At 44.2% G+C, this 26,585-nt stretch overlaps 1 protein-coding gene across 9 annotated transcripts in view; it reads right to left on the bottom strand.

Annotated features, from left to right (window-relative positions):
• Window positions 1-1,696: 1,696 nt before the first annotated feature.
• Window positions 1,697-26,585, bottom strand: part of LOC102972920 (palmitoyltransferase ZDHHC14) — a 532,612-nt gene continuing 507,723 nt past the window's right edge. For all 9 annotated transcript variants that reach the window (XM_042987395.1, XM_042987396.1, XM_042987398.1 and 6 more), the window contains 9 exons: window positions 25,447-25,577; window positions 20,681-20,784; window positions 18,724-18,827; window positions 14,967-15,044; window positions 10,685-10,761; window positions 9,282-9,371; window positions 7,351-7,465; window positions 5,383-5,474; window positions 1,697-3,434 (listed from right to left, as the gene is read on the bottom strand). In XM_042987395.1, coding sequence (XP_042843329.1) covers window positions 3,387-3,434; window positions 5,383-5,474; window positions 7,351-7,465; window positions 9,282-9,371; window positions 10,685-10,761; window positions 14,967-15,044; window positions 18,724-18,827; window positions 20,681-20,784; window positions 25,447-25,577 — 839 coding nt within the window. In that variant the 3' untranslated portion in view covers window positions 1,697-3,386. The remainder of the gene's footprint in view (window positions 3,435-5,382; window positions 5,475-7,350; window positions 7,466-9,281; window positions 9,372-10,684; window positions 10,762-14,966; window positions 15,045-18,723; window positions 18,828-20,680; window positions 20,785-25,446; window positions 25,578-26,585) is intronic.

Here is a 26,585-nt window from a genome sequence, read left to right as displayed (position 1 = left end):
GCTACCATTTTTCTCAGCACCTCAGGTCATCTTGTTTCCTTGGATTCCTTTTTCTGGCCCCTTCCTCGGACCAGTTAAATCGGTATATGTGGGAGGTATCGACTTGACTAGGTCACAGGGTGTGCAGGTATTTGGTACGGGGTCCAGAGGGGGAGAAAGCTCCCCAGCAGGTGCAGGCTGCCGTGCGATCTGCTCTGCGGCTGGGGCCGTATGATCGAGCACGTTGCGCCTGGAATGTCAGAGCAGACAGGGATGCTGTTTGGAGCCTCTGGCAGCGCCCTGTAGGTGAGTAGCAAAGCAAGCCCTTGGGATCTGGGGGCAAAGCCTTGCCCTCCTCCACAGATAACCACTCCCCTTGTGCCACACAGTTCTTGCCTCGCTATCCGGCCTCAGGAGAGACTGAACGCTCACCCCGTGGGCCACCAAGTTACCAGGAGACCCGAGCTGCCCGCCACGAGCTGGGTGTCGGCTGACCCAGCAGGACACGGAGCTGGACACGCACAGCAGCACTCCATCATCCGACGGAAGGGGGGCATACACGATCGGGCCCGAGCAGGCCCCGGAGGCACAAGGAAGCTACAGGAGAAAGCGGCAGAAATGCCCACGTCCCCACTCCTGCCACATCATCTTCTCTCCCCCAGGCTGATCGATGGCCTCCTGGGGAGTTCTCCAAGATCAGCTGCCGGGGACGAGAAGGCTCAGGCCTGGGGGACAGAAGGTTCTGCCCGACGTACAGACACCGCCCGAACGCAGACAGCGGCAGCACTATGGACCCTCCCGGGGACATCCCTAAAGGACACGGTGAAGGGCGATCCTCCCAGTGGCGGAACTCTGAGCAGGACACCTGGCCGTTCGCTTTGCTTGGAAGGAGAAATGGCCCGATGTGCAATTAGGTATCAATTCTTGGGCTGGGGCCAACGGTTTGGCTGGATGGTCAGATTCGGAAAAACTGGTGACAAGACATTTGGGGAAGAGGAATGTGGATGGTCCTCTCTTCCAAAAAGTGAAGATATTTGTGTCCTATAAATGCCCACCATAGGGTGACTTCAGCAGAAGAGGATTTTAATAATCAAGCGGATAGGACGATCCATTCTGTGGACACCAGTCAGCCTCCCTCTCCAGCCGCTCCGTCCTGTCCCAGTGGGCTCATGAACCCAGTGGTGGGAGGCTGCCCATGGTGGCAGGGATGGAGGTCATGCATGGGCTCAGCAACAGACGTCACTCACCGAGGCTGACCCTAACCCTGCCACTGCTGGGTGCCCGACAGAAGGATTTCAATGGTCATCTTTTCTCTTTCTTTTGTGTGAATACCTGTGTATGCGTAAAGCAAGTACCTGATTTCTTTCCTCTTATTCCTTATCATGTAACATAAGATTTCCATACCACAGAATTAAGTTATAAGATATCACAAAGTGCAAACGTCGCTTAGGGAACTCACACACACACGCTCTGTAGGCGGTTTCTCTGCAGAACCCAGATACACTGGGCATCAGTATCTGTTTTTTACAGCTCTCTGGTGATTAGGACATGCTTCTAGGACTGATAACTCTGACTTAAAGAATTAAATGATCACTTCCTATTGGGAGAATTAAGTTTTGGGGACAAATTCATTCCCTGGACTATTTTCAGCAGCTGGAAGCAAGAAGCAATTATCAAAAAAAAAAAAAAAAAAAAAAAAATCACACAAACACCAAAGTGTTTTGAAAATGTGCTTTCAGAATTTACTGTACAGTTTTCAACAATTTATTTATATGTTGGCTTCTACATGCTCTTACATTTGTGTAAAACATTTATACATATTCTTTACAATTTGTACATATATTAAATGGCTGTATCATAAACATTGTTCTATGAGATTTTATAAAAGAAAAATCAAATAGGGAAAATTACTTATAAAACATTAACAAAACCCGTGATATTAAGGAACAAGAAATTCTCATATTCATGTTCATTTGATCTCCTCTTCTACTTATTTTTTGGTTTCATTTCATTTGTGCTGGCCCAAAACTTTCATTTTCTATACTAGGATCATCAGGTCAGGAGAACGAAAGCAGTGGAGATAACGCAGTAAGGCAACTGTGGAGGACAGACATGCTCGTCTGCAGGAGGAACATAGTGTCTGTGAGTGTTCAGATTTAAAGCTGACAGTCGAGAAAGATTATGTTTTGCTTTATGCCATTAACTGGAGTCCTAGTGATCAGCAAAATTCTGTCTGAAGTTTAGGGATGCAGTCAGGGAGACTTTCACGCTGTACTCCTTAAACATAAAAGCTCCGGGGGTTACTGTGTATTGTTCAGGTTGTCACCCTTATGGGTCCCCAGACTTTTCGATGTGGTGCGGACGGAGAGGTCTACTAAGCTGTGTTTTCATTTTTTCCAGAGAATACCCTTGGCCCGCTAGTCTGCCATCCAAATCAAGTGGCAAATCACGCTCTCACACGTTTCTCATGCGGCCGGACTGAGCCACCGTCGGCTCAGATTCGAGGTGAAAGTTCTGGGGGAGAAGGTGTGTTCCCCCCCACCCCCACCCGAGCACTCGCTCCCGAGCACGGGAGTCCGCAGGGCGGCTCCACCACTGGGAGCAGAGGAGCCGGGTCAGATGATTTTAGAAACATCCCCAACTTTCTCAACATAGTCTTTCTGGCAAGAACCGTGCCCTAACCAAGCTGAGGAAGGGAGCGCCAGGAGAGCGAGCCCTCCCCAAGGAGGGGACACTCGAAATGGTCCTGAGGGAAGTGGGTACACGTCAATCTGATCCTCAGTTTCTGCCCAGGCGCGTGCTCTGATGGGACCACGGGCCACCACCGAGCCGTACGCGAGGGGGCCGGCCGCCCCAGGAGCCCCTCTTTGCTTCCTCTCTCCCGAAGACATGAGCGCCCGAGTCATAAATATGTCAGTGAAAGGCATGTAGGTTTTCCTAAATAGACAGGAATCCCAAAGGACTGAAAAGAGTTATAAAAATATACAAACATATATATTTTTTATTCTGGCATACTTCATATTTTTAAGAAAGCAATTAGTAATTACCTGACATTGGGTAGAACCAGAAGATCGTGGGTGATGTAAAAATTACATTTTTATGTAAAATATCGGTGGGGGGAATCCCCTAATTTTCTGTTCAAAATTCTGATAACTTTAAGTACTTTCCAAAAATAGAGACGATTTCCATCGTTTTAATAACGGATGTGGAAATGAACAAAACAAGACTATCCCTAAGTAACCGGTGCGTTTCAGTTGGTTAATAAAGTAGGTGCAGTTTTTTGCCACTCTATTTCTTTTTGGTTTTCTTTCCTTCCTTTTTGATTTTGATGACAGGGGAAAAACATCACATCGCGTTGCCCCAGGTCAGAAGAACACTTGGGAGTTCGCTTCGTGTGCCGTTCTGTCCTACATCACCGGGAAGCGGCCGAGGGCCTGCCTCAGCTTCTCTGCAATCTGGTGAAAAACGAAACAACCCTGAGAGATCACTCCTGTTACGAATTCATAGTATTCTACTATTTCCATCTCTTATGAGTAAAACATTACAAATACTCCAGCTGAGGGGCACCTGGGCGGCTCAGTCGGTTGAGTGTCCAGGTCATGATCTCATCATGGCTTGTGGGTTCGAGCCCCGCGTCGGGCTCTGTGCTGACAGCTCGGAGCCTGGAGCTGCTTCGGATTCTGTGTCTCCCTCGCTCTCTGCCCCTCCCCCACTCACACTCTGTGTCTCTCTCTCTCTCAAAAATAAACATTAAAAACATTTTTTAAAAACAAATACTTTAGCTGGGCTAGGCTTCTAGTCTCTTCCAGCACCAGGCAGCCAGAGAGACCCCCTGAGAGCCCAGAGGGTGCCGCTTCTTCCCAGCACGGCCCCTTCCTCCCTGGGGAGCCACACTGCCAGGCTACTCACTTCTGCCTCCAGTGAGGCAGAGAGAGAGGGTTTCAGGCTCGCCCAGATCCCCCTGCCTTGCTGGACACCACGGACTCCTGAGGCCCCGATGCTGAGCACGCCTCTCTGATCCCGCCTGCTGCTGGGCCGCCAACGTGGAGACAGCACACAGGTGCACCGTTACGGCCAGTGCCGTGTTGCGGAGGAGATCATGTGTCTACCCTGCCCCCAAGGAGACCACCCGGTCCTTGAGGACACAGATGTCTTCGCCATTCTTGGAGCCTAAGTATCTGGAATACGTGCTTGGTGTATGATAGGTACTCAATAAATGTTTGCTCCGTGAACAAATATGCGCGTTTTACAACTTAAGGGTTACTTTCTCATAAAACTTGTTGCATCTAACAAGGACGGTGATTGAATGCACGGGTTTCTACTTTGAGTCACAAGGTCATTGATAATTACACCTCACTTGGGCTTCAGATTACTGAACAAATCAACATTATCAGAATTTCAGCAATTTGCCTTCACTTCTTTTCTCACGTAGAACAAATGCAATCTGCGATTCCAACACATGATGAGAAGCAACCTTACAGCGGCACCGGTTAACACGGAGCGTGCAGCCGGAGAGCCCAGGAACCACGCTGCAGAGGATACGAAGGCGGAAGGGAATTCTTTCTAGAGACTCAGCGCCAAAACCAGCCGCTTCTGACACGCAATTCGCAACACACGGACAGCACACCGATCACAGCTTCCTTTCAAGAGTCTGTTGGAGACAGACATTTTCGGCGCTGTCTCGCCCAGAGAGGACACGTGCGTGGACGGGAGTTTGGGGCCTGCCTACCACCATCCTGAACATACATGAGATAATACCAAGGAAACAGTGGAAAACTGAGTAAGAAACGGGCAGCCAACACACACAGTCAATCACGCAGCGACAGGACTCGTCTTGCGACGTCTGAGTTTCCACTTACACGCCAGGTTCTTTACTGACTGGACACCCTGGTCAACGATAAAATTACTATGCAGAGTATAAGAGTTTACATTTCTGTTGCAGTTTCCTAAATGAAAACATTTGGGGCTTCTTTCTCTCGCTTGTTTTCTTTCTGAAGTTCCTTCGGTGCACAGGGAGACGTCATTCCCACAGGCCGCCTGTGGTGCCCCTTCCCCTTCCCTGTTCCCTAGGCACAGAGAGGCTGCGGGGGTGGGGAACCTCCCAGAAAGGACTTATGGGGGCCTCACAACCAGCCTCCAGTACTCCTTCTTCCTGAAGAGAAACCTTTTCTAATGCTGTATCATTCAAAAAGGAAAAGGCAGATATAATTAAAAGGGTTTTAAAAAACACACCCAATAATTAACCTCCTTTGGTTTAATACTTAGGATTAAAAAATACAAACAGGTTAACTCTGTAGGGTCAAAGTTAAGTGACCACAAATCCTGTGTGTGTGTGTGTGTGTGTGTGTGTGTGTATGCGCGCGCGCGCGTGTGCAAAGGGCCTGGGGCCGGCGGCCAACTTACTGTTTCGTAGAACTGCACTTGCTGTTCCAGGTACAGGCGGATGACGCTGTTGTAGTCATAGATCCGGTTGCTATGGAAGTGATTCATCTCAGCTACAACCAAACCCAAGACATCAATCAGTACACCTGACCTTCAACAGACAACACCTAGTTTCTCTGCTGGGTTGTGATCCGTCATCAACTGGATTTAACCTGCTTGGCTTCAGGGCAGGGGCAGTTCTTGACAAATCGCTTTATACAGAGGCTAGAAAATCTGAGCAGTTGATGGCAAACAATACTTTCCGGCAGAGAGATGAGTTTTGTGGATTTACGTGTTAGATACTAAGAAGCCTGACACGGTCACGCACGTGTGGACTACTGTCCCAACAGAACCGATCGAGCAGAAGGCTGACTTGGTGGTTGTTCTCTGCGGACAACAGTGCAGCTGAGAGCATCACGTTATGGAGGACCTAGCAAGGCGCCTCGTGGGTCCTGCCCTGTTCCCCCTCGCGCGGCCACTGCCTGGGCAGGTTTCTTGGGGCGCCCTGGAACAGCTGTGCAGACGGATGAGACACAGAGAAACCCTCTTCTGTAACGGAGCTTCACTGCCCTGAGCACCAGGGCTCTCGGAACTCGGCGTCTTACCAGGCGAGAGGACTTGACGCCCGTTCTTTATCTTTGCTGAATCCATCGATTCACAAATGACTCCCTTGTTGAAATTGGCCTCTCGGCGCCACCCCCACCCCATCACCAACTCTGGAGGGGACTTCTCACACCTCCACCTTGCATGTCCCCTTGTTCTCTGTGCCCAGAAAGCCAGCTGCTGGCACCAATTCCTACAAAAAGGGAACTGTTCTGAGTTTCGTGTTAGCTGGAGTCATGCGAAGCTTCTCGTTGATCTATCTGGGTAACTTCAAACACAAGTTCAAAACAAATTTCCCATTGCAAACCCTTCAAAAGCCAAATCTTCACTCAGGCTTTCCCATTTCTGCCTCTAGTTGCCCTAGTTCTGGATATCTTCCAGACATTCTTCTCTTTGTCCCACTAGTTCCCTAGCCCCGAGGGGTGTTTCCTGGCAAAGTCTGTAAATGGGCCCTTCTCTTCTCTGAGCACCACGTCTTTTTCAGCCCCTCAAACTCTCAGACTGCAGAAGCAGTGGTCTTCTCTGTGGGCTTCCTGACGTCTGCCCCCTTCAGTGTCTCCCACCCTCTCCCGGAGCAGTGGACCCCCTTGGCCCCCAACATCAAACCTCTAGTGGCTTCCTAACGCCCACGTCAAGTCTAGGCTCTTCGGCCTGGCTCTCCAGGCCCTGCACAATCACCACACTTACTCCCCAACAACCTGCAGGTATACTTTCTGCCCGGAGGCCAAGAGGAGAGAATCTTGTCCCATTCTTTTGTGCGCTTTTGTTCCAACTAGAACATCCTTCCCCTTTCTCCTTTGCTTACCCCTGTTCTACCCGTCCATCAAAACAGGAAAAATCCGTTCACGGCTCCTCTCTGCTGGAAAGCACTCAAATCTATAAAAATTAACTAATATCTTCTTTTTATTAACAGTCAAACTTTGCTGAAAACGCTCTGTCCAATCTCCCTTTACATTCTAGCGTCCCGGGGGACAGAGGTTACAAAGTGCTGAAAGCTGAATTTGGGAATCTCACACAGTGTTACGAAAGGAGCTAATATTAAGGGTTATAAAAGTAATTTTCACTGTCTCTAAGAGATAATAAAAATGTACAGGTTTGATCAGGCTGTCGTCCATAGTTATGTCACGGAAATGTGCAAAAGAATAAATAAATATTACAAATCTTCATTAACACTGGGATCCTGCAAACAACGGGCTTATGAGAATACTTTAAATCAGCTCTTAGGTACCTACTAGCTGTGGTTCACGTTTGGATTTCTCTCCAGCAAGAACAGCAGATTTGCTGGGGGGTGGGGGTGGGGGTGGGGGGTGAAAATCTCCGCTAGCTGTGCACGAACCTCTCTCTTACCTTGCAACGCGTAAGACATGGTACCAACTCGCTTCACCATGTTCTGTTTGTCCTGTGGGGTGATCTTACTAGTTGCCACCAGTTTGTCACTTTCTTTCACTTTTTCTATCGCTGCCTGTGAAATACAAATGCAAGAGTATGAATGAAACAGAGCTAAAAGGATTAGCCATTAATCTAAAATAGAACAGTGCCAACATATTCTCTACCTGACTGGCTACTCGACAAGAAAAAAATGTCCCCACAAAATAAGAACACAGGAAAGCACCTAACTGTAACTTCCCGTAAGTCGCTTGGAAGCAAAAAGGTTGCTGTTCTTGAAATATAGAACTAAGCTAAAATGGGACTGTTTAACGCCACGACAGAATAGAAAACCAAACAGCGCTCTTATTTCTGTAGTACTTGTGAGCCAGAGTCAGGGCCAGGACAAGAGTGGTATGGAAGAGGGAAAGAGGCATTAGCAGTTTGCAAAGTCGTTTGATCAGGGACATGGACGAGCGCATGCGCCCGGGGCCTCTCCCCCTCTTCTGTCCTGGAGCGGCGGGTCACCAGCTTTACTCTGGTTTCTGCGAGGAGCGCTGTACCGATTTCAGATTAATGTGAAAGCTGCCAAACGTTTCCCACTCCAGGACCATCAGAGAGCTCATTAGAGCTGTCTGGAAGGAAAAACTTCACACTCGCGCATACATCAGGCTCCATGCCCAAAACCCTTAAGTGCTGGCACAAATCCCTACAACAAGCTAACCCTTCTGAGCTGGGGTGTTTTTTTGTTTTTTTGTTTTTTTGAGATTTTTATTTTAATTTCCTCTCAGTTTTATTTATAATTGACACACAACATTGTAGGAGCTGACGTACGTATATATTGCAAAACGATTACCACGGTGCTATTAACATCCCTCACCTCACGCGGTCACAAGCTTTTTTTTTCCCGCCCCCTTATGATGAGCATTTTTAAGGTCTACTCTCCCAGCAATTCTACTTCTGGGCGCGTATCTGAAGAAAATGAAAACATGGTCTCAGAGCGATAACTGTACCGTCAGGATCACTGCAGTGTTACCCACAACAGCCAAGATGTGGCAACACCGAAGTGTCCGGCGACGGGTGGGTTGTAAAGAGAACGTTCTGAGTTTTGTGTGAAAAGACCTGAAGTTGCACAAAGCTTCCTGTTTACCTACGCCACCCCCTCCTGACACTTCCGTTGTCAAAGTCAAAGGCTAACGGGGCCTCGTGCCAGGACTGTTAGGGTCACAGACCAGCCCTCTGTGGAGATTTTCCTAACAAACCCAAGTACATCACAATACCCTAGAGAAGTACTAGAGTGGATAAAATAAGTCCACGTTCTGAAATAACGTAGAATCTGAAACAGAGAAAAATTAACCAGAATCAAAATGTGAGGACACCCTAAAACATTTCTAAGTTCAGTTTAAAAATACCTTTACGATGGGAACTACACAGTTTCCTTCTTATTACCCTAAAAATGTAAAATTGACGTTGACCATTGAAGTTTTAGTCAGGAAGCCCTTCATCAGGCCCAGGGACAGAACATCTTATTTCATATCAATAGGGAAGGATCTCAGAGGACTTGCCCAAGCAGCTTACAGGGGTCTCACAAAGGGAAAGCGGTATTCCTAACATTGTCTTCAACTTCAAACAGCAGGATTATTTTGTTTGATACTTGACCTAAGCATGTGCATGAAGGAGCGTTTTTCATATTTTTGTTTCCTCAAAATTATTTTTTATAGAATCCAAAAAACTAGAAACTCCCCATGATCTAAACGTGTTACGGGGACCTCACTATTTAAACAGACCGAGCAGTTTCCAGCTTATTTCGGAAAGCCCCTCCTGACTCAGGGCTGTGCTGACAGACGGGGACCGCGCAGGTGGCCGTGAGTGGCAGCCAGATTCACCCGTGTCATCTTCTGCGATCAAATTACCTTATGGGCGCCAATAATATCAGGGAAGCAGCCAAGGAAACCTTTATATTCATGATTGCATTCCATGAGGAAATGGAGATCCTTCTTTGGCTGTAACAAGACACAGATTTGGTTATTACTGGCAGAGAAATCCAGGCAACGGAGGACAAGAAAACAGCCATACCTGAGGGCTGTATCGGCCAAGCCCCCAGGTAGTAGTTACTATGGTCAAGGGCTATGCATTCAGCCTAGTTTTCCTGTAAGAAAACAACCCTCCAAGGCTATTACACTCTCAGTTGTAGATTGAAGAGAAAATGATAGAACATCAGATAATTTTTAGGTTGGTTGGTAAAATCAGCTACTTTGAGGTGGCTCAAAATATAACATTATGGGGGAAAAAAGCTAGTTAATACTGTCCGTTTATATATGAGCAAATAAGATGTAATCAATGTTTCAATTTTAGCAGAGAATGTAAAATATAATTAAAAATCTGGCAATCACCTTAAGTGGCAACCTAAAATTTTTCAATTTTTTTGAATTATAATTTTTAATAGTTATGTTATGCACAGTTCTAAAAATTAATCTCTTTATAACAAGCAGACGTAGTCAATGACCAACATGAATGTGCGTGCACAAGGATATATCTCAGGAACTGACCTAAAAACTTTTTTTTTTAATTTAGGGATTTGAAACAACATACATGGTTATTCCTCATTAGGGAATTTATGATCTGTTGTCTATACAAAAGAACTGAAGTTGGGCCACTGAAGACCCCAATAAAAGCCACGTGGCTGTTACAAAGACCTGCCTTTCCCAGGGGCCACAGCAGGTATGTTCTCCTCGTGAGCTGCTGACTGCTGAGATCCTTACGAGGCAGGCTCTCCGTCACCATTTACCAGCTGAGTGAAGCAAGGCTCAGACGGACTAAGGGTCCAAACAGTGACTTGAACAGTGTTCTTGCTATAATGTTCCAACCCCCTGTTGGTGAAGGATGGATCCGAGCTATCGACACTGGAAGGTACTCCTTTAGTTTTTTTTCTTTTTATTTATTTATATAATTTATTGTCAAATTGGTTTCCATACAACACCCAGTGCTCATCCCAACAGGTGCCTTCCTTAATGCCCATCACCCACTTTCCCCTCCCCCCCACCCCCCATCAATCCTCAGTTTGTTCTCTGTATTTAAGAGTCTCTAATGGTTTGCCTCCTTCCCTCTCTGTAACTCTCCTTTAGATCTCCTGAAGATACATTCATCAAGCACTTTTGCTTAACCAAAGAAAAACTACTACCGAATACCATTAACAAAGATACACAGGGATAGAAAAGAGAAGGACATCTATTTGCGAAGTTTGTTTTAAAATAGGTTAAATATGTGGATTCGACAGCATGAAATCTTTACTGGAATCGCATGTCTCAGTGGATACCTGTTCTGCCACAAGACCGGCAATTTCTTCGTAAGTCTTTCCTGCTTCTGTTATTGCAGCATTGAGATCCGTTTCGCCTGAAAATCATTATGCGACATCAGTGGTCATGAGTTGTATTTTCACTTCATTTATTTTAAAAATTTTATTCTAGAAAATCCTAAACGTTTCAAAACCAGAGGATAGTGTAATGAGTTGCTATCTACCCGTCACCTGGCTTCCCAATGAACAGCTCATGGCCAGTGTTTTTTCACCTGTACCATCCACTCCTTACCTCCCTCTTTCGCTGGCCATATAACAGTTCACTCATAATTTTTACCTAAAAGATAAGGACACTTCAAAAAGCAAGGACGATACCAACACCACACTGCAGAAAAGACAAACTGTTCCTGACATAAATTATCCAGGCGGTGTGCAGCTCCCTGATGTCCGAAATCAAGGTGGCTGCTTTCAGGAAGCAAAGAACATCCAGGTGGCCGAGAGCCTAAGTGTTTCTTCTGTCTATAGGCTCTTTCTCCTCCCTCCTTTTTGTTTTCTTGCAAATTTCTTTTTCGGGTGTTGAAGAAACCGGGTACTTGTCTTGCTACCTACAGTCTGGGTTCTGCTGACTGTCTCTGTGGGGATAACACAGTCCTCGGTTCCCTGTACAGTCTCGGTCTTTTATTTGAGGAAAGGTTTGTAAACTGTTGCTTTTCCGCTTCGATTACTCTTTCTCGATCTGAAGCACTTCTATAAAAAGGAACCTTCCTTTATCAGCTATCTGCTTACCGTGAGGTACTGGACGAGAAAAAGCACATTAAATGCTTCCTTCTCTTTACCATTTTCAGAATAATGAGTTGATTCCCTAACCAGTCCCCTAAAGGTAACGGAGATCAACTTTTTAAAAAAGCACTGAAATCTGGATTTAAACGTACTCGATAAGCTTCACTTCACAGAAAGTATTACTTGCACTAATGCTCAAATTTTCTCTTTACAGGCCAGCGGAAGGCTCTTCAAACTGGCATCTGAGTTCTTTCTGCTGGGAGCTCTGGTTCATGTGGGTGGAGCGCAGTGTTCAGAAATCCCCCTGTGGGTGGCGCTAGAGGCGCTTCTCACTCCTGGATTGGATATTTCGGGGCCTTTTCAACGTGCAGCGTGAGGAAAGCTGCATTTTTTTAAAAACAGGGAAATCGTAATGAACTCATATTGACATTTCCAACTCAAATTTAGGACTACAGGATTTTTCATAATGGGTTTTAAAACTTTTGATCTTTATGTTTCTCTCTTTTAAAACTTGGCTCCTAACAACAGTAAAAGAATTACGTATTTGCTTTCCCCCACAGTACGTAAAATAGTTTTAGAGGCTTTAGAAAAACAATACCAACATTTTATGCTAACTACATGATTACTGAAAAACGAGATTTTTGAAGTCTGTTTTGGCTTTAAGACACCTGCTACTAGGGACATATAATCAAAATTTGTTGTTTTAAGGTGATCTGAAGTAATTCTCTACATGGTTATGCCCTCCTCTTGATGCATCCAATGATTCATTTTGCTTTTGCTTTTTAGGAATTTTTTTTTTTTTTTACATTTTCATTTAAATTTGTTTTCTAATAATAAAAGTAAAACAACAAATATAAAAATAAATGTAAAACATTCACATCGTTCCAAAGTCGAATCTACGAAACAAGATAAAGCTAGAGGTCTAGAGGTCTAGCTTCTGTACCCGTTCCTCTTCTCCCCCAAAGATAACCATTTAAATATTTTTATCAGTTGTTTTTCCATGATAATCCATAAGGATATGAAGCGCCTCACAGATCTGTGCAAAGGCCATGCTAACGATCTCTGTGTTGTTCCAGTAATTAGTTCATGTATTCTTAAAGGGAGTGTGGAAAGTTATAGTTAACATAATCCAAGATGTTCTCAGGAACTGGAATCATCTGAATTACTTCAAGATCAAAGAGTGCAGCGCTGCCCCAAGAAGCCAGCACGTGTGGGCAAAGGAACACGTGATGAGACACAGAACTCAACTCTGCTGACCTTCATTTGCCTTGAAAGGTCAGAGGCCAGTCTTGAAAAGTTCTTTAAAAACAAGATCTTTAGTAAGGTGAATGATATTCAACACAAAGCGTATTACATTGAGTACTTTTAATAGTTGGCAAAGTGCCACTTGCAACCGGAGTATTTGATAATGCACTGAGGACAGTGTTAAGCACAGAAACATGGAGAAAGCAAACAGTGCTTCTCTGAGTGTGGTTTGTGGTTCGGAAGGGAATACACAGGTGGGCGCCGTGGAGAAGGTCATCTCTTACTGTCTCCTCCCCTCTAGGATGTCCTGATATTGTCGGGGCCTCACTCTACTGCCCCCCTGCAGCCCCCTCTATCCCTCCTTTCTTCTAGGTCGCTTCAGGCTGAAATTACAGAAGACAAAACGCTGGAGAGAAGCTGGTCATTTTGAAGGTACACAGACTCCACTAAAATGTACATACAGAACGAGAAATATATGGGAAGATTTTATAAAGTTACCAAAGAAGATCTTTAGGAACCATTTCTCAGATTACCGAATGTCTTCTGTTTCCCCCTTTCCAAGACTTTTGGTTCAAATTATCTGCACCCTCTATAAATATCACATTTAGTGAAGAGGAGTGATGTGTCTTTCCCAGCATCGACCAGGAGAACCAGTGAGTGAACTGCCGTTTACACATTCTGTGATCTAGCTCTGAATGATTTTTAAGTTTTATACGTGACTTCAAGGGACGAAAGACCTCAAATATGGGTCCACGTATGATACAAACTTGGAAGCTATTGGAAGGATCATCGTTGGGCTTAAAAATCTAATCTTGGAGCGGTTCCATTCTAGCTTGGATGGGGACACCTGTAAGACTGCTGCTCTCAACGTAATAATATCACATAAACTCAAAAGTCACACTTGCCCTTCGAGTCACTGAAGCACTGTAGGAATGAAGAAATCCAAATGAACTAAAATCAGAAAGGGCTGAGCCTGCCACGCGGGTGGAAGAGGGAGCCCTCCACAGGCAGAGGAGCCCCGGGGGGACGGGAGGCGCTGCATGTGCGCTGTGAGGGACTAGAGCCTGGGGAGCCCCAAGTGCAGGGCCAGTTCCCCCACACGGGTTGTGTGCAGGAAGAGGTGACGGAGGGAAGTGAGGGCGGGGCCGGAAGACACCCAGCTCTCAGGTGAGGCTTAAGGAAGGCGCAGACTCGGGTGAGCTCTGACATGTGAGCGCACGGTCGGGGTCCAGCGACTTCAGAACAAAAGCTCTCATCCCATCAACGCACTACAGAACCACAAAGATGAGCGTGCTCTCAGGGTCTTGCCGGCACCCAAGCAGTGGATGTGGTCCTAGACTTGGCCTCTGCATCAACCCCGTGGCACCCTGGCCAGAAGCTTATCTTTCCAGGCCTACGTTCCTCATCTTGAAAGAGGGGGCCCGATTAACTAATCTTCAACGCTCCCATCAATCTGAAAGTTGGGATTATAAGACACAATTCAGCCAGGCCAAAAAGAAATATTCATACACAGCAGCCCCCATACATTTTGGTGAGAGACTAATTTCTCGTCCCTGAAGAGACTCAGACACTGACATCCAAAGACCTATCTTCCCTAGGAATTGGGATACAGAACTCGGCCGAAGTACCAATTCTATCATTTCTGTAAGTGATGGGACACACTCAGATTTAAGAACTGCCACTCACCTGATAGATACCTGGACTCCCTACCTGCTCCACAGGGCAAACTAAGCAAAAGCAAACCAAAACATAAGGGGAAATAGCTGGCTTGTTCTCGCAAGTGTGGGCAATGTAACCGTACAATGAATTCGAAAAACCACAGGTAAGATCTACAACGTGGGACAAGTTGAAAATAATTCTAAGCTGCGGAGAGACAGAAAGCAACGTGAATTTGTTACTTAGTCAAATTTTCCCTCCAAACCGCGTTGGTGAATTCTGGCCTTTGTAACAGGAAGACTGGACTTCTGAGTTTGGCGGGGAGATGAGAGCCAGGGCGGAGGCTGACGTATCACAGCTGCCCGTTCGAGCGCAAGAGCTGTGCCTGAGCACAAAGAAAGGCGAAGAAGGCCAGCAAGAAAATACATAGTGTAACAACCCTCCACTCTTCTCAGAAGCAATGAAGTGAGGTTGCAGGAGTCCTGAGTGGAGCAGCCCAGCCAATTTAAGTGTCGGTGACAAGGGCCCTTCACTGCGGAGCCTCTGTCTGCCTACAAGAGGCTGGAGGGGTGGCTGGTCTGCGAGACACTTATGGCCCCAAGACAGATAGACACAGACGTACCTTGATAACCGCTGGAACTAAACACTGTTGCTAAGCTCTGCAGAGCCTTTCCTATCTTCTGATACTCCTTGGGTAATGCTGGAAGAGAAAAAGGAGTGCACGGTTAACCAGTCCTCTGAGCAAACTGAAATGGGCTTTGACTATTTCCTAAGAGTGATTACTTTTATCATAAAAGAAATTTGAAATGATTCAAAATAGTCTATATTCTTTAATAAAATTGTTTTGAACAAAGGATTTTTTAAAAATAAAATTCATTATTCACGGATGGTTCAGTAAATGGCGGATGCTATTATTATTAACCACCGTCACCACCGCCCGCATCCTTCGGAGCGACTGGGAGCTCATTTGGAAGATGTCTGGCTGACAGAGAGGACTTTCGTGTACACCACCCGATCACCACGACAACCCATCTACCGGGTGGAGACTCCACACCTTGGTTTTGTGGGTTAGAAAAATAAGGCTCAGATAAAGTGAATGGACTTGCCCAGGGTCACATGGCCGACAAATGGTGGGTTTGGCACGTGTGATTCCAAATACATTGCTTTCCTCACTGTTATGTATGTATGAACGATTATTTGCATAAATAAGTAAGTAAATAAATAAATAAATAGATAGATAGATAACTGAAAGCAGCAACGTGTGGAGAAAAATATGGCAGAAGGACTCAGGACCAGGGAGGGGGGGTTTTAGCTTGCTCATCTGTATAACATGATTAATGAAATGATCTCTGAGGTCCTTCTAGTGCTAACATTCTAGAATTCTACAGTCACTCTGGAAAACTCTGAGCAGAGTCTATCTTAGGCTATTTTCTCTGCATCTGTAAGTAATCCCTTTCAACACACCAAGTGCTTTTCAAAAGAAAGCCTTACTTGCATTTGAAGGCTTAGTGCAGGGTCTATCTTAAAGAAGGAAGATTCAAATGTTTCTTTAAAAACATCTAGTCCAGAGAAATCTGAAATATGGTCTATAAGCCGCAATAATCAGGAGACATGAATTCAAACCATATTGGCTTAATTTTAATAAACTGTTTACCTTTTCGTAACTCAGTTTTTGCCTCTATACGTGGGGTTAAAGACACCTGCTTTACCATACACCAAGCATGTGCTACATTTCTCACTTTACAAATCAGTTATTTTAAGACACTCTTTTGAGAGAAAAGAAGAAAGAAGATATGCTTAAATTAAATCCCAAATCAAGTGCTTCAACTCTCCCTCCCCCCCCCCCCCACCAAAAAGGGCACCCTTACACCAATATCCTCTATTTCATAAATCTGGCCTTATGGCTCATATGGAACCTGAACTTGACTAGATATTAGACATAAGGGATTTAACTCTTTAAAAGAAATCATAAACCCAAATTTTTGTGATATCCTTAAAATTTTGATTGGAGGATTTGCACTTGAAATATTTCTAAAAAACAGGGAGCATCTTTCAAAGAATCTACGATTTAAATGACTTATTATCATGGCCTCAAAAGAGCTTACAGCTAAAATTAATTATTTTAAAATGAAATCACTGTTTGAGTGAATGTCACTCCCCCTTCCGTGCTGAGTTAGCTCCCTGTGACCCAAGGCCTGAGCGGGTTTTCTTTTCTAGTGCTGCATTTGTATACATTGCCGTGTGGGGCTTACTTCTATATTTAGGGTACAGCATCATATGTCTTTGCCATGACAAAGGAGCAACTGTTACCACTCCCAGCGTCTGCCCCCCGGGCACGAACAGCTGGCACACAAGTGGTTTTGTTGATATAAAGTATTATGTGAGTGGCAGAGGGCCATTCGGTATAAACAGGGCCTTTTTTTCCTGTAAAGGGCCAGACGGTAAATATTCCAGGCTCTGTGGGGCCACAGGTTTCTGTCGAAGGTACTTGACTCTGTCACTGTAATGGGAAAGGAGCCACGGACAGTACATATATAAGCGGGCATGGCCGTGTTCCACTTTTACAAAAATAGGCCCCAGGCCAGATTTGGCCCGCTGGCCACAGTTTGCCAATTCCTGATGTAATAAGGGCTTGGACTGAATAGATCTTAACACCGCTATGAACTTTGCTGTGCTAGGGTCTGGATTTAATAGATCTTAATATTGCTATTAACTCTGCTGTGGTATCTTAATAATTCATTCACAAGTTACCCCACATTCAGTTTCTTATTCATTAAAATTAGTTTTTGACTTCCAATTTTATTCTTTTCCCCTCATTTAAAAGAAAAATACCACCTGCTAAAAAACTTTACAAAATGGATAATTAAGCTCCTTCCTATGCTGAGTACCACAGTTTAAAAGTGAGTATTATTTTTGTAATTCAAAGTAGAAGCCATTTTATTAAAACACACAATCAACCCCCCACCCCACCCGCACCCAAACCCTGAATACAACCAGTATTCTTATAGGGTGTATGAGCTGAAAGCCAGAAGATTCTTAGATACTGGCCTCATGGCTGACCTACTAGCCTTAGTACTAGGTTAGGTGACTTAGGACTCACGGCACCTCTTTCTCCAGAGATCATCACAAGCGACCATGATGAGAGCTCAGCTCTCTCTCTCTGGGGCTCTGGAGGCCTTGTGGCAATAAGGGCGGGATGGACGCAAAGAGGAGGAAGCTCCCGAGAGTCTATGGCCATGGACAGCCACGTGAGCACTTCTGCAGCGGTGACCGGGTCTGTGAAGCCTGCTGGGCCTTAGCGGTGGGAGGGCAGCCGCGGGGTGTTGACCCCACAGCCGACGCTTGAGTGCTTCTAGCCTGGGCTATGTGACAAGAGCTGCAAGGACTTGACTGCAAGACAACAAAGGTTCAGCAGGGTGACGGTTCAGAAACCAAGGCCGTGTGGGGAGGGGGCCGGGGGAGGTACGAAGTCTTCGAGAAAGTGAAAGTGCAGGCAGACGGCAGTGGCTGGCGGAGCTCCTGCCCTCACCCTGCTCCTCGTCTGACCCAGCATCCTGCTTTCTCTTAAATATTAGGTCTGCAGCCACATACAGGTGGTCCCTGACTTAACAATATTTTGACTTTATGATGGTGTCAAAGTGGTATGCGTTCAACAGAAACCGTACTTGGAATTCTGAATTTGGATCTTGTCCTGGGCCGGGGACACATGGGAGGATCCTGTCTGTGATGCTGGGCAGCCGGCGACCACGGGGGTAAACAGCGGGCACACGGCACGCATTCTGCACCCGTGCAGCCATTCTGTCACTTTGAGTCCGGTATGAGACGTTCAACCGTCTCGGTCCTGTGTGAGATGTCTCTGCCCAGCTGCAGGCTGATGCAAGCGTCCCGAGCCAGGGGGGGCCAGGCTAAGCTGTGAAGTTCGGGAGGGTAAGTGTATTGAATGTGTTTTCACCTTAGGGTGTTTTCCACTCAGGATGGGCTTTTTGGGATGGAACCCCGTTGTAAGTTGAAGAACTTTCTATAAACAAATCTTACCAAATGGATAAACATTACAACGTAAAATCATGACATTAAAAACAACAAGCATTCTCTAAACACGAGAAAGGATTCATTATTCACAGATTATACACTCCAAATAACTAGAAACAGTTAAGGGGACACATTTTTGTGAGAGTTCTTGAACTGGATTTGTCGGAGTCCGTTTTCCGTCATCTGATTAGGGCTGACCAGTGAGGGTCCCCAGAGAGCCATGGGTGTGACATTACTGCATGACGTGCATTTCTGTTTGAGGGGACGGTTCTGCAGTGTGGTAAAGGTCACAAAACGGGGCCTGCACTGCCACCTACAAACCCAGAAGTGGCCGCGAGGACGGCACTTACGTCCTGTGCACCGTTTCCAGTGCTCCTGGCCCACGGTCAGTAGCTCCTTCACACCATCATCCATGGCTTTGGTGAATTTACCGACGGCATCACACTTCTGTTCTCTGTGGGGCGAAACACAAGACGGCATGTCCTTGACTTTGCCACCACATGGTCAGTGTGAGGTGCAAGACGAGAAAAATCAACACGGTCAGGGAGACTTGCACCAAACATAACCACGGGCAGTGGTTTTCTGGCACTGTAGCAACGCCCTTTACTCAGGCTTGAAGGGGCACTTGGGCGGCTCAGTCGGGTAAGTGTCCAATTTCGGCTCAGGTTTCAGCTCGCTTTCGGCTCAGGTCATGATCTCGTGGCTTGTGGGACCGAGCTCTGCATCAGGCTCTGCACTGACAGCACAGAGCCTACTTGGGATTCTCTCTCTCTCTCTCTCTCTCTCTCTCTCTCTGACCCACCCCCACTTGTACTGTCTCTCTCAGAATAAACAAACTTAAAAAAAATTACCTAAAAATCTGCCATTTAAATTTTAACTCTGCTTCTGTTCCCCTCAATTCCCTGTGAATTTTAACTAAAATCATTCTAAAGGAAATGAAATCATGGTTTCGTGAATATCTTATTTGGTGGAGGTACCATCGGGTAGTTTATTCATTCATTCCAATAAGTACTTCAATGAATCGGAGAAAGTGACCTGGGTACACAACCATCTGAGTGATACTGAATAACTCAGTTCTTTGAAGATATAAAAAATGCCAACCTGAAAAAATCATCCCAACATAATGCTAAATGAAAAAAAAAAAAAGCTTATAAAACAGAATGCATAGTGTGAGGTCTTTTTTTGCTTAAACAATTTTTCTCCTAGATACATATGCACAGAGGAGATTTTGGAAGACCTAGGTCAACACATATTAACATTGATTTTTCTCTCTGGGCAGTTGTAACATTGTTTTTTTTTTTTCCCTTGTCTACACATTTGGTAACACATAAGCAAGAATTTTATAATAAGAAAAAAAACTTCTTAAAAAAAGCCCAAGATTTCTAGTTAGTTTTTAAATAGAAAAGGAACTACTCCAGATTTTTGGCCAAGCCTTCATTTAAAAAAAAAAAAAATTACATAATTAGAAACAACAGATGAAAAAATAGCACAAAACTGCAGGTTAGAGATTTACTTCCTCTGAGGCAATGTTCAGAGATTTCTGCCTTGTTGAATATCACGTAGGCATGCGCTGGTTCTGTGCCACTTTGTTTTATCATGCTTTATTATTATTTTTTTTAATCAGACCTATTTTTTATTTTTATTCATTTTTAATACAATTTATTGTCAAATTGGCTTCCATACAACACCCAGTGCTCATCCCAACAGGTGCCCTCCTCAATGCCCACCACCTGCTTTCCCCTCTCCCGCCATCCACCCTCAGTTTGTTCTCTGTATTTAAGAGTCTCTTATGGTTTGCCTCCCTCCCTCTCTGGAACTCTTTTTTTTCCCCTTCCCTTCTCCCATGGTCTTCTGTTAGGTTTCTCAAGATCTACATATGAATGAAAACATGGTATCTGTCTTTCTCTGACTTATTTCACTGAGCATAATACCCTCCAGTTCCATCCAAGTTGCTGCAAATGTCAGGATTTCATTCTTTCTCATTGCCAAGTACTATTCCATTGTATATATAAACCACATCTTCTTTATCCATTCGTCAGTGGATGGACATTTAGGCTCTTTCCATAATGTGGCTATTGTTGAAATTATCATGCTTTATTAGAGGTAACTAGAAACCACCGTGTCCATTATGAAATCATGGACTTCAAGGTAAAAAGGAAGCAGACTTTAATCTGATGCTACAGCTAGAAAGACAACGCTTCCCTGCACAAGTGATGTGCTCCCCATCATCCAACCACAGCCTCCCCGGCCTGCGAGCACAGGAGGTGGACACAGGTTTGGGAGGAAGGAAAGGCTGATCTCTCTTACATTTCTAGTAAGTCCAAGTCAGGGGCCTCTGGTTCCATGGTGGAAAAGATCATAACTCCTACCAGCTCGTCTTTCTCAGCCTTCCTCTTCCCAGTTTTCCATTCCTGCAAATAAGAACATTATAATATTACCGTGGACAGCACAGTCTTTCAAAACTCCCTAGTGCGATTGGCTCACTATCTTTCTAATTGTCGACAGCAGCTCCCATGCCATCGCCCTCTCCACCGAGGGAGTGCGCACACCCCAGATGTAATCTCTGTACACGAAACACGTGCCAATGCGCAGAACGGTCCCTGTGAGCCCAAGTCCCTTCAGAGCGAGGGGACTCAATCCCTATCCTTTCCCAACGCACAGCAATATAACAGTGAACATGAACACACCCTATATTCCTGACCAAGTACCTCAAAGTTTTAGGTTAAATGTTTTCTTAAAAAAGGTGAAAGCTTTTCTAAAATATAAGATAGGAACTAATATTATGAGCTATTTTAAAAAAAAAATTTTTTTTTGTAAGATAGATCTATAAAGATCTATCTACACACACACACACACACACACACACACACACACACAGAAAAGCGCCTAAAGCCATAATATACAGTGTGACCAATTCTCACAAAGTGTAAGATAATAGCTGTGTAACCTACCCCAAGGCCAAGAGAAACAAGATGGCATTCCAGAAGGCCCCTCGTGTCCCTTCCCAGTCCTGACCCCTGCCCTCCCCCACAAAGGTAACCACTATCCTCTTTTAGAGTTACCAGTTCCTCACTTTTCTTTCAAGTTATCCCCTCTAGACACAAGTCCCTCATGGGTAGGTTGGCTGGGTTTCCGAGCTGGTGAAGACCACCCTACCCTGTATTCTCTGTGTCTGGCTTTTTTGGCTCAACCTGTGCTTAGGAGCTACAGCCACATTGTTGGTGGAGCCACAGGTCATTGGTTCCATTCTTGCCTGAACACTCCCCAGTTTGTTCATCCTACTACGGGTGGCCACCGGAGGCCCTGCGGGCAGGGGGGCGGCGGTTGAGCAAGATGTCATGTACATGTGCCCCGATGCGGGCAGAAAATGTTCGCCCTAGTAGGTAACTCTGGGTGACTTTCCCAACTGGTTTCACCCATTTGCACACCCACCAGCAGGTGTGACTGAGCTCACTAAGACGCTAGGTTTAGTTCAGCCATTTCTGGTTAGTGGGTAGTACTGTTCTCGGTACTTCTGATTTGCATTTCGGTGATGACTAATGAGATTAAGTACTTTCCCATACATTCGTTGGTGATTGAGATACTGTCTTTTGTGAAGTACATTACCAAGTCAACCCTACAACTGGGCTGATTATCTTTCTTACGGATTTGTATGTGTTTTCCTATATTCTAAAAGGCAGCCCTTTAGTTGGTTCTAAATGTTCATATCTTTAGCTTGTTTTTCACTTTTAAAGGCTTCTTTTGATACACAGCTGTTCTTAATTTTAATGCAGTCTAATTTATCAACCTCTTCCTGTGTGATTAGTCATTTTTGTGTCATATTTCAGAAATCCATCTGTCCACTAGGGCTATGAAGATATTCCCCTATGTTACCTTCTAGAAGCTTTATGTGTTGCCTTTCACATTAGACTTGCAAACCACCTGGAAATGATTTTTTTCAAAACTTTATACAATGGAAACTTCCAAATACATATAAAAGTACACAGAAAAGTCTAATAGTTCCCCTCTCAGACTCAGCTGCAAAACAAATATCAACATTTGCCAATCTTGTTTTTTCTATTCTCCTCCATTCTGCATTTTTTTCCTTGATTTTACTGGAAGTCCCAGATATGGTATCATTTCACCTATAAATACCTTTTTTTTTTTTTTTAATGTTTATTTATTTTTGAGAGAGAGACACACACACAGAAGCAGAAGCAGACTCTGGGCTCTGAGCTGTCAACACAGAGCCTGATGCAGGGCTTGAATCCATGAACTTTGAGACCATGACCTGAGCCGCAGTTGGATGCTTAACCAACTGAGCCACCCAGGTGCCCCTCACCTATAAATACCTTATATAGAGAAGGCTATTATAGGACTTTAATACAGAAGACCACATTTTCAAAATACATAATCACAACACCAATGTCAACCCTAACAAAATCAATAGCAGACTGTTGTGCGGTAGGGACCAAGTTTCATTTTTCCCCAGTGAAGCCACCCAAGTGACCCAGCACCATTCACTGGAAAGACTGTCCTATCCCCACTGGACTTTGTACCATCTCTGCCTTACATCGCGTCCCTTCTATTCTGTTCCACTGATCTATTTGTCTGGCCTTATGCCAATACCATGCTTTTAAAGTTAGTTTAGTTTTATAACAGGTCTTAATATCCAATAAAGCCCTCTTCCTACTTCATGCTTTTTCAAGAGTACCTTGGCTAGGCTATTCTTAGTGCTCTCATTTTCCACCCGTGGCATCTTTTCTGTTCCCCAATTCCATGGAACACTTAGCTAGGTTTTCTTTTATTTCTCTCAAAAATGTTTCACAGCTTTTTTTTTTTTTTTAAGGTTTACTTACTTATTTTTTGAGAGAGAGCCAGAGAGAGAGTGAGCGAGCTGGGAAGGGGCAGAGAGAGAGAGGAGAGAGAAATCCCAAGCTGTCAGCACAGAGTCCAATGTTGGTCTCAATCTCACTAACTGTGAGATCATGAGTTAAGCCAAACCAGGAGTCAGATGCTTAACCGACTGAGTCATCCGGGCACTCCTTATAGCTTTATTTTTAATTTTATTCATTTTGAGAGAGAGAGAGAGAGAGAGAGCGAGCATGCAAGCAGGAGCGGGCAGAGAGAGAGGGCGAGACAGAATCCCAAGCAGGCTCTGCACTGTCAGCACAAGCTCGACATGGGGCTCAATCTCACAGTGAGATCATGACCTGAGCTGAAATCAAGTTGGATGCTTAACCAACTGAGCCACCCAGGAACCACCACATCAAAGCTTCTTATGTAGAGTTTTTTGTACATTTTCTTGTATTTATTCCTAGATATATTTTTGATGCTACTGTGATAGTTTTTTTTTTTAGATTTTCATTTTGTGTTTATTGCTGGTATGCAAATATGTGTCTTGCATCCAGCTATCTTACTAACCACTTATTTCTAATAATTTCTCCTCAGGTCTTTGGGATTACCTACGTCCATCCATCTAAATGAGCTATTTCTGGCCAAAGAATCACAGCTTTCAGTGACTATCTAGTTTTACACCCTCATTTAGCAGGTGAGGAAACTGTGACCCAAAGAGATCAAATGCCGAGGCCAAGATCACAGAGGGAGCCTGCAGCAGAGCCCAGACTAGAGCTCAGGTGTCCTGACTCCCAGGTTCTTTCTTCTTCCTATTATATCAAATCCTAAAGCCCCAGTGTCCAGATTTCTTTTTTTTTTTTTAATAATAATATTCTGTATTGAACACAACCTTTAGAAGCGCTTTCTAAATCAAATCTTTGGAAAATCAGGACTTCTGTTTGAGCCTTGTGAGTACCAGCAAGGCAAGAAAGTTGGGAAGGGATTCCATGCAGTTTTCGTGTCTCCAAAGTAACAGAACTGATGGACAGAACTCCCTCAAAGAACCTAGTTTCACCACTGTATGATTTCACGGCACACTGTGACTGGCATCACATCTCACCAAACAAACCAGACTTGCCCAAAGCAGGTGCAAGTCTAGACCTACAATCTTGACCAAAAATTGCTGAAGCGCCTCGGTGTTTTCTAGTTCCTGGCCTGGTTATATGCCACACACTCAAATAAGCCCGCCAATTCTAGAAATAAGCAGTAACTGAAAAATAAGGCCCAAATAATTGTACAATATTAAGTGTATGGGTAGGTCTGTAAACATACACAGAGCCTGATTATTTATACTTATTACAAATGTGTTCATGTTAACAAGGGAAAGGTACTACAAAGCAGTTTAGCAAGTAAATCTCTGCCTGAAAGTTCCAACAAAGTCTATAATATTCCAGTATTTAATTTAATAAAACACGAAAATAATTTCATGACTTTTTTTTCTAGGACTGTAATATATTTCCTATCTCCTATAAAAACTTATGCTTTTATTCTTTACATTGCTTTCTAAGATATGTCATCTTTGTTGTAAGAGAAATATGGAGAAAACATCTTTCAGAATAAAAAGGTACAATTTAGAGCAAAAGTTTATGGAGAGAGAGAACCATCTCCAAAGCAGACAATAATGAGATGTTAAACAGCCAATGGTTTCTTGACCTTCAACACAGAATACACGGCCATTGGCAGAATGACTATCTACGGGACAAAGAGAGACCAGCATTTAGTCTGGACTTGCGGCTACCGTTCTGGAAAAACGCCTTGGCTTGGAGAAGGCTGGTCCAATGTTGAATCTACTTTTTGTTTCATAACGTTATTACACTGCAAGGTCAAAATGTGATCTTAAGAAATCATTCACTCTGTTTCCCTCACTTCACACTGATAATATCCTGCATAGTTTGGGGCCTATCCTATTTTTAAAAGCATCCAGGAAAAATTTTCATTCCTCATCCTATCATATCCTTCACCTCCTGCCCAGTCTGGGCCAATCCATTCCCAGCTGATGGAAAACCATTCTGGCAAGCGATTCTTCCACATTATCATGACTAATTTCCCATGCTTAGGATTTAGGTTTCTGTCCCCTCATTGTCTTTGGAGGAAATGAGAAATAGCGAGTCAACATAATTTTAACTTTCAGACATAAAATTGGTATGAATGTGACAATTCTCAATATGATCGATGACTGTCATAACAAAAGGTCCTACCTTTTCATCTCGGAAATTTAGAAACTGCTGGAAAACCTCACTTTCTGAGATGACTGGGTGACGACACATCCTGGTCACCCATGCCTGAAGTCTCTCCATGCGCATCTTGATAAATTCTTCTTCAAAGCGACCTGCAAGGTGGACAAGAGTGATATACACCCCTGTCTAAAGCGGATTACCGTCAGCACAAATGAAAGCCGTTTGTATCTACTGGGTCTTTGGTAGAAAGTTATTTAGTACAAGGTAAAACCATAGGGATTTTTCACTAAACTAAAAACACTAACCTAAAAACAAGCTGTTAACACAGCGGATGCTCAAAGAGCTACAGGAAAGAGATACAACAGGCTTTTTAGTTTTTAAGGATGAGATTCTGATTTAACAAATTAACAAATTTTGTAGCTGTGACAAGAAAAATCACAGCTACAAAGTACTATTTTCTTCAAGGATCCCTGAGTATTCAACAAATTTAGAAGCAAATCTTATCTAAGTATGAAAAACTTCCTCTTTCTGATAAACTAAGACTATGCCAGTCCTGTGTGGCCATATGAAGTCTGCAGGCAGAAAGGGGTGAGAAAATGGAATTTAATAAGTAATCCTTACAAAGTGTGTAAAATTTTTATATCTATAAAAATGTGTCCAAATGCAATATAACCTCGAATTTAGTATTTATGAAAAGTAGCTCAAGACTGTAGCTCTTTATTTCATTGTTTTTTAACGTACTTAAACCAAAAATAGAAAAGGCAATTTTTCCACGAATGCAGTAAAGCTACTACCCCAGAACTTATGACCATTCTAAAACATAGCCAAATGAGTGATATTTCTGTTTTAAAAGCAGAAAATCAGCTTAACAAGCCTGACATACCAAACATCAAGTGAACACTGAAAATGTTTTAAGTCTACCAAACAAAATCTCTGTTCGTTAAAAGGCTCCTGGAGATGAAAATACCAGCTACAGTTGAGTGAGGCAATCAGCTATTCCCATCCCCCCCAAACAATTATAAAGCTGGACAGAACCCAGAACCAAAAATAAGTGTTCTGGAAACCAACCAAAGGCAAACAGCCACGTGAGAAGTGTTTATACTTGCAAAACTGCTGAACTTTATGGAAATCTGTGGCGTTCTGTCTGGTGTGGGGCTGCT

The sequence above is a fragment of the Panthera tigris genome, chromosome B2 (genome assembly GCF_018350195.1).
Source record: "Panthera tigris isolate Pti1 chromosome B2, P.tigris_Pti1_mat1.1, whole genome shotgun sequence".
Lineage (NCBI taxonomy): Eukaryota > Metazoa > Chordata > Mammalia > Carnivora > Felidae > Panthera > Panthera tigris.
This window is presented reverse-complemented; position numbering and strand designations above follow the sequence as displayed.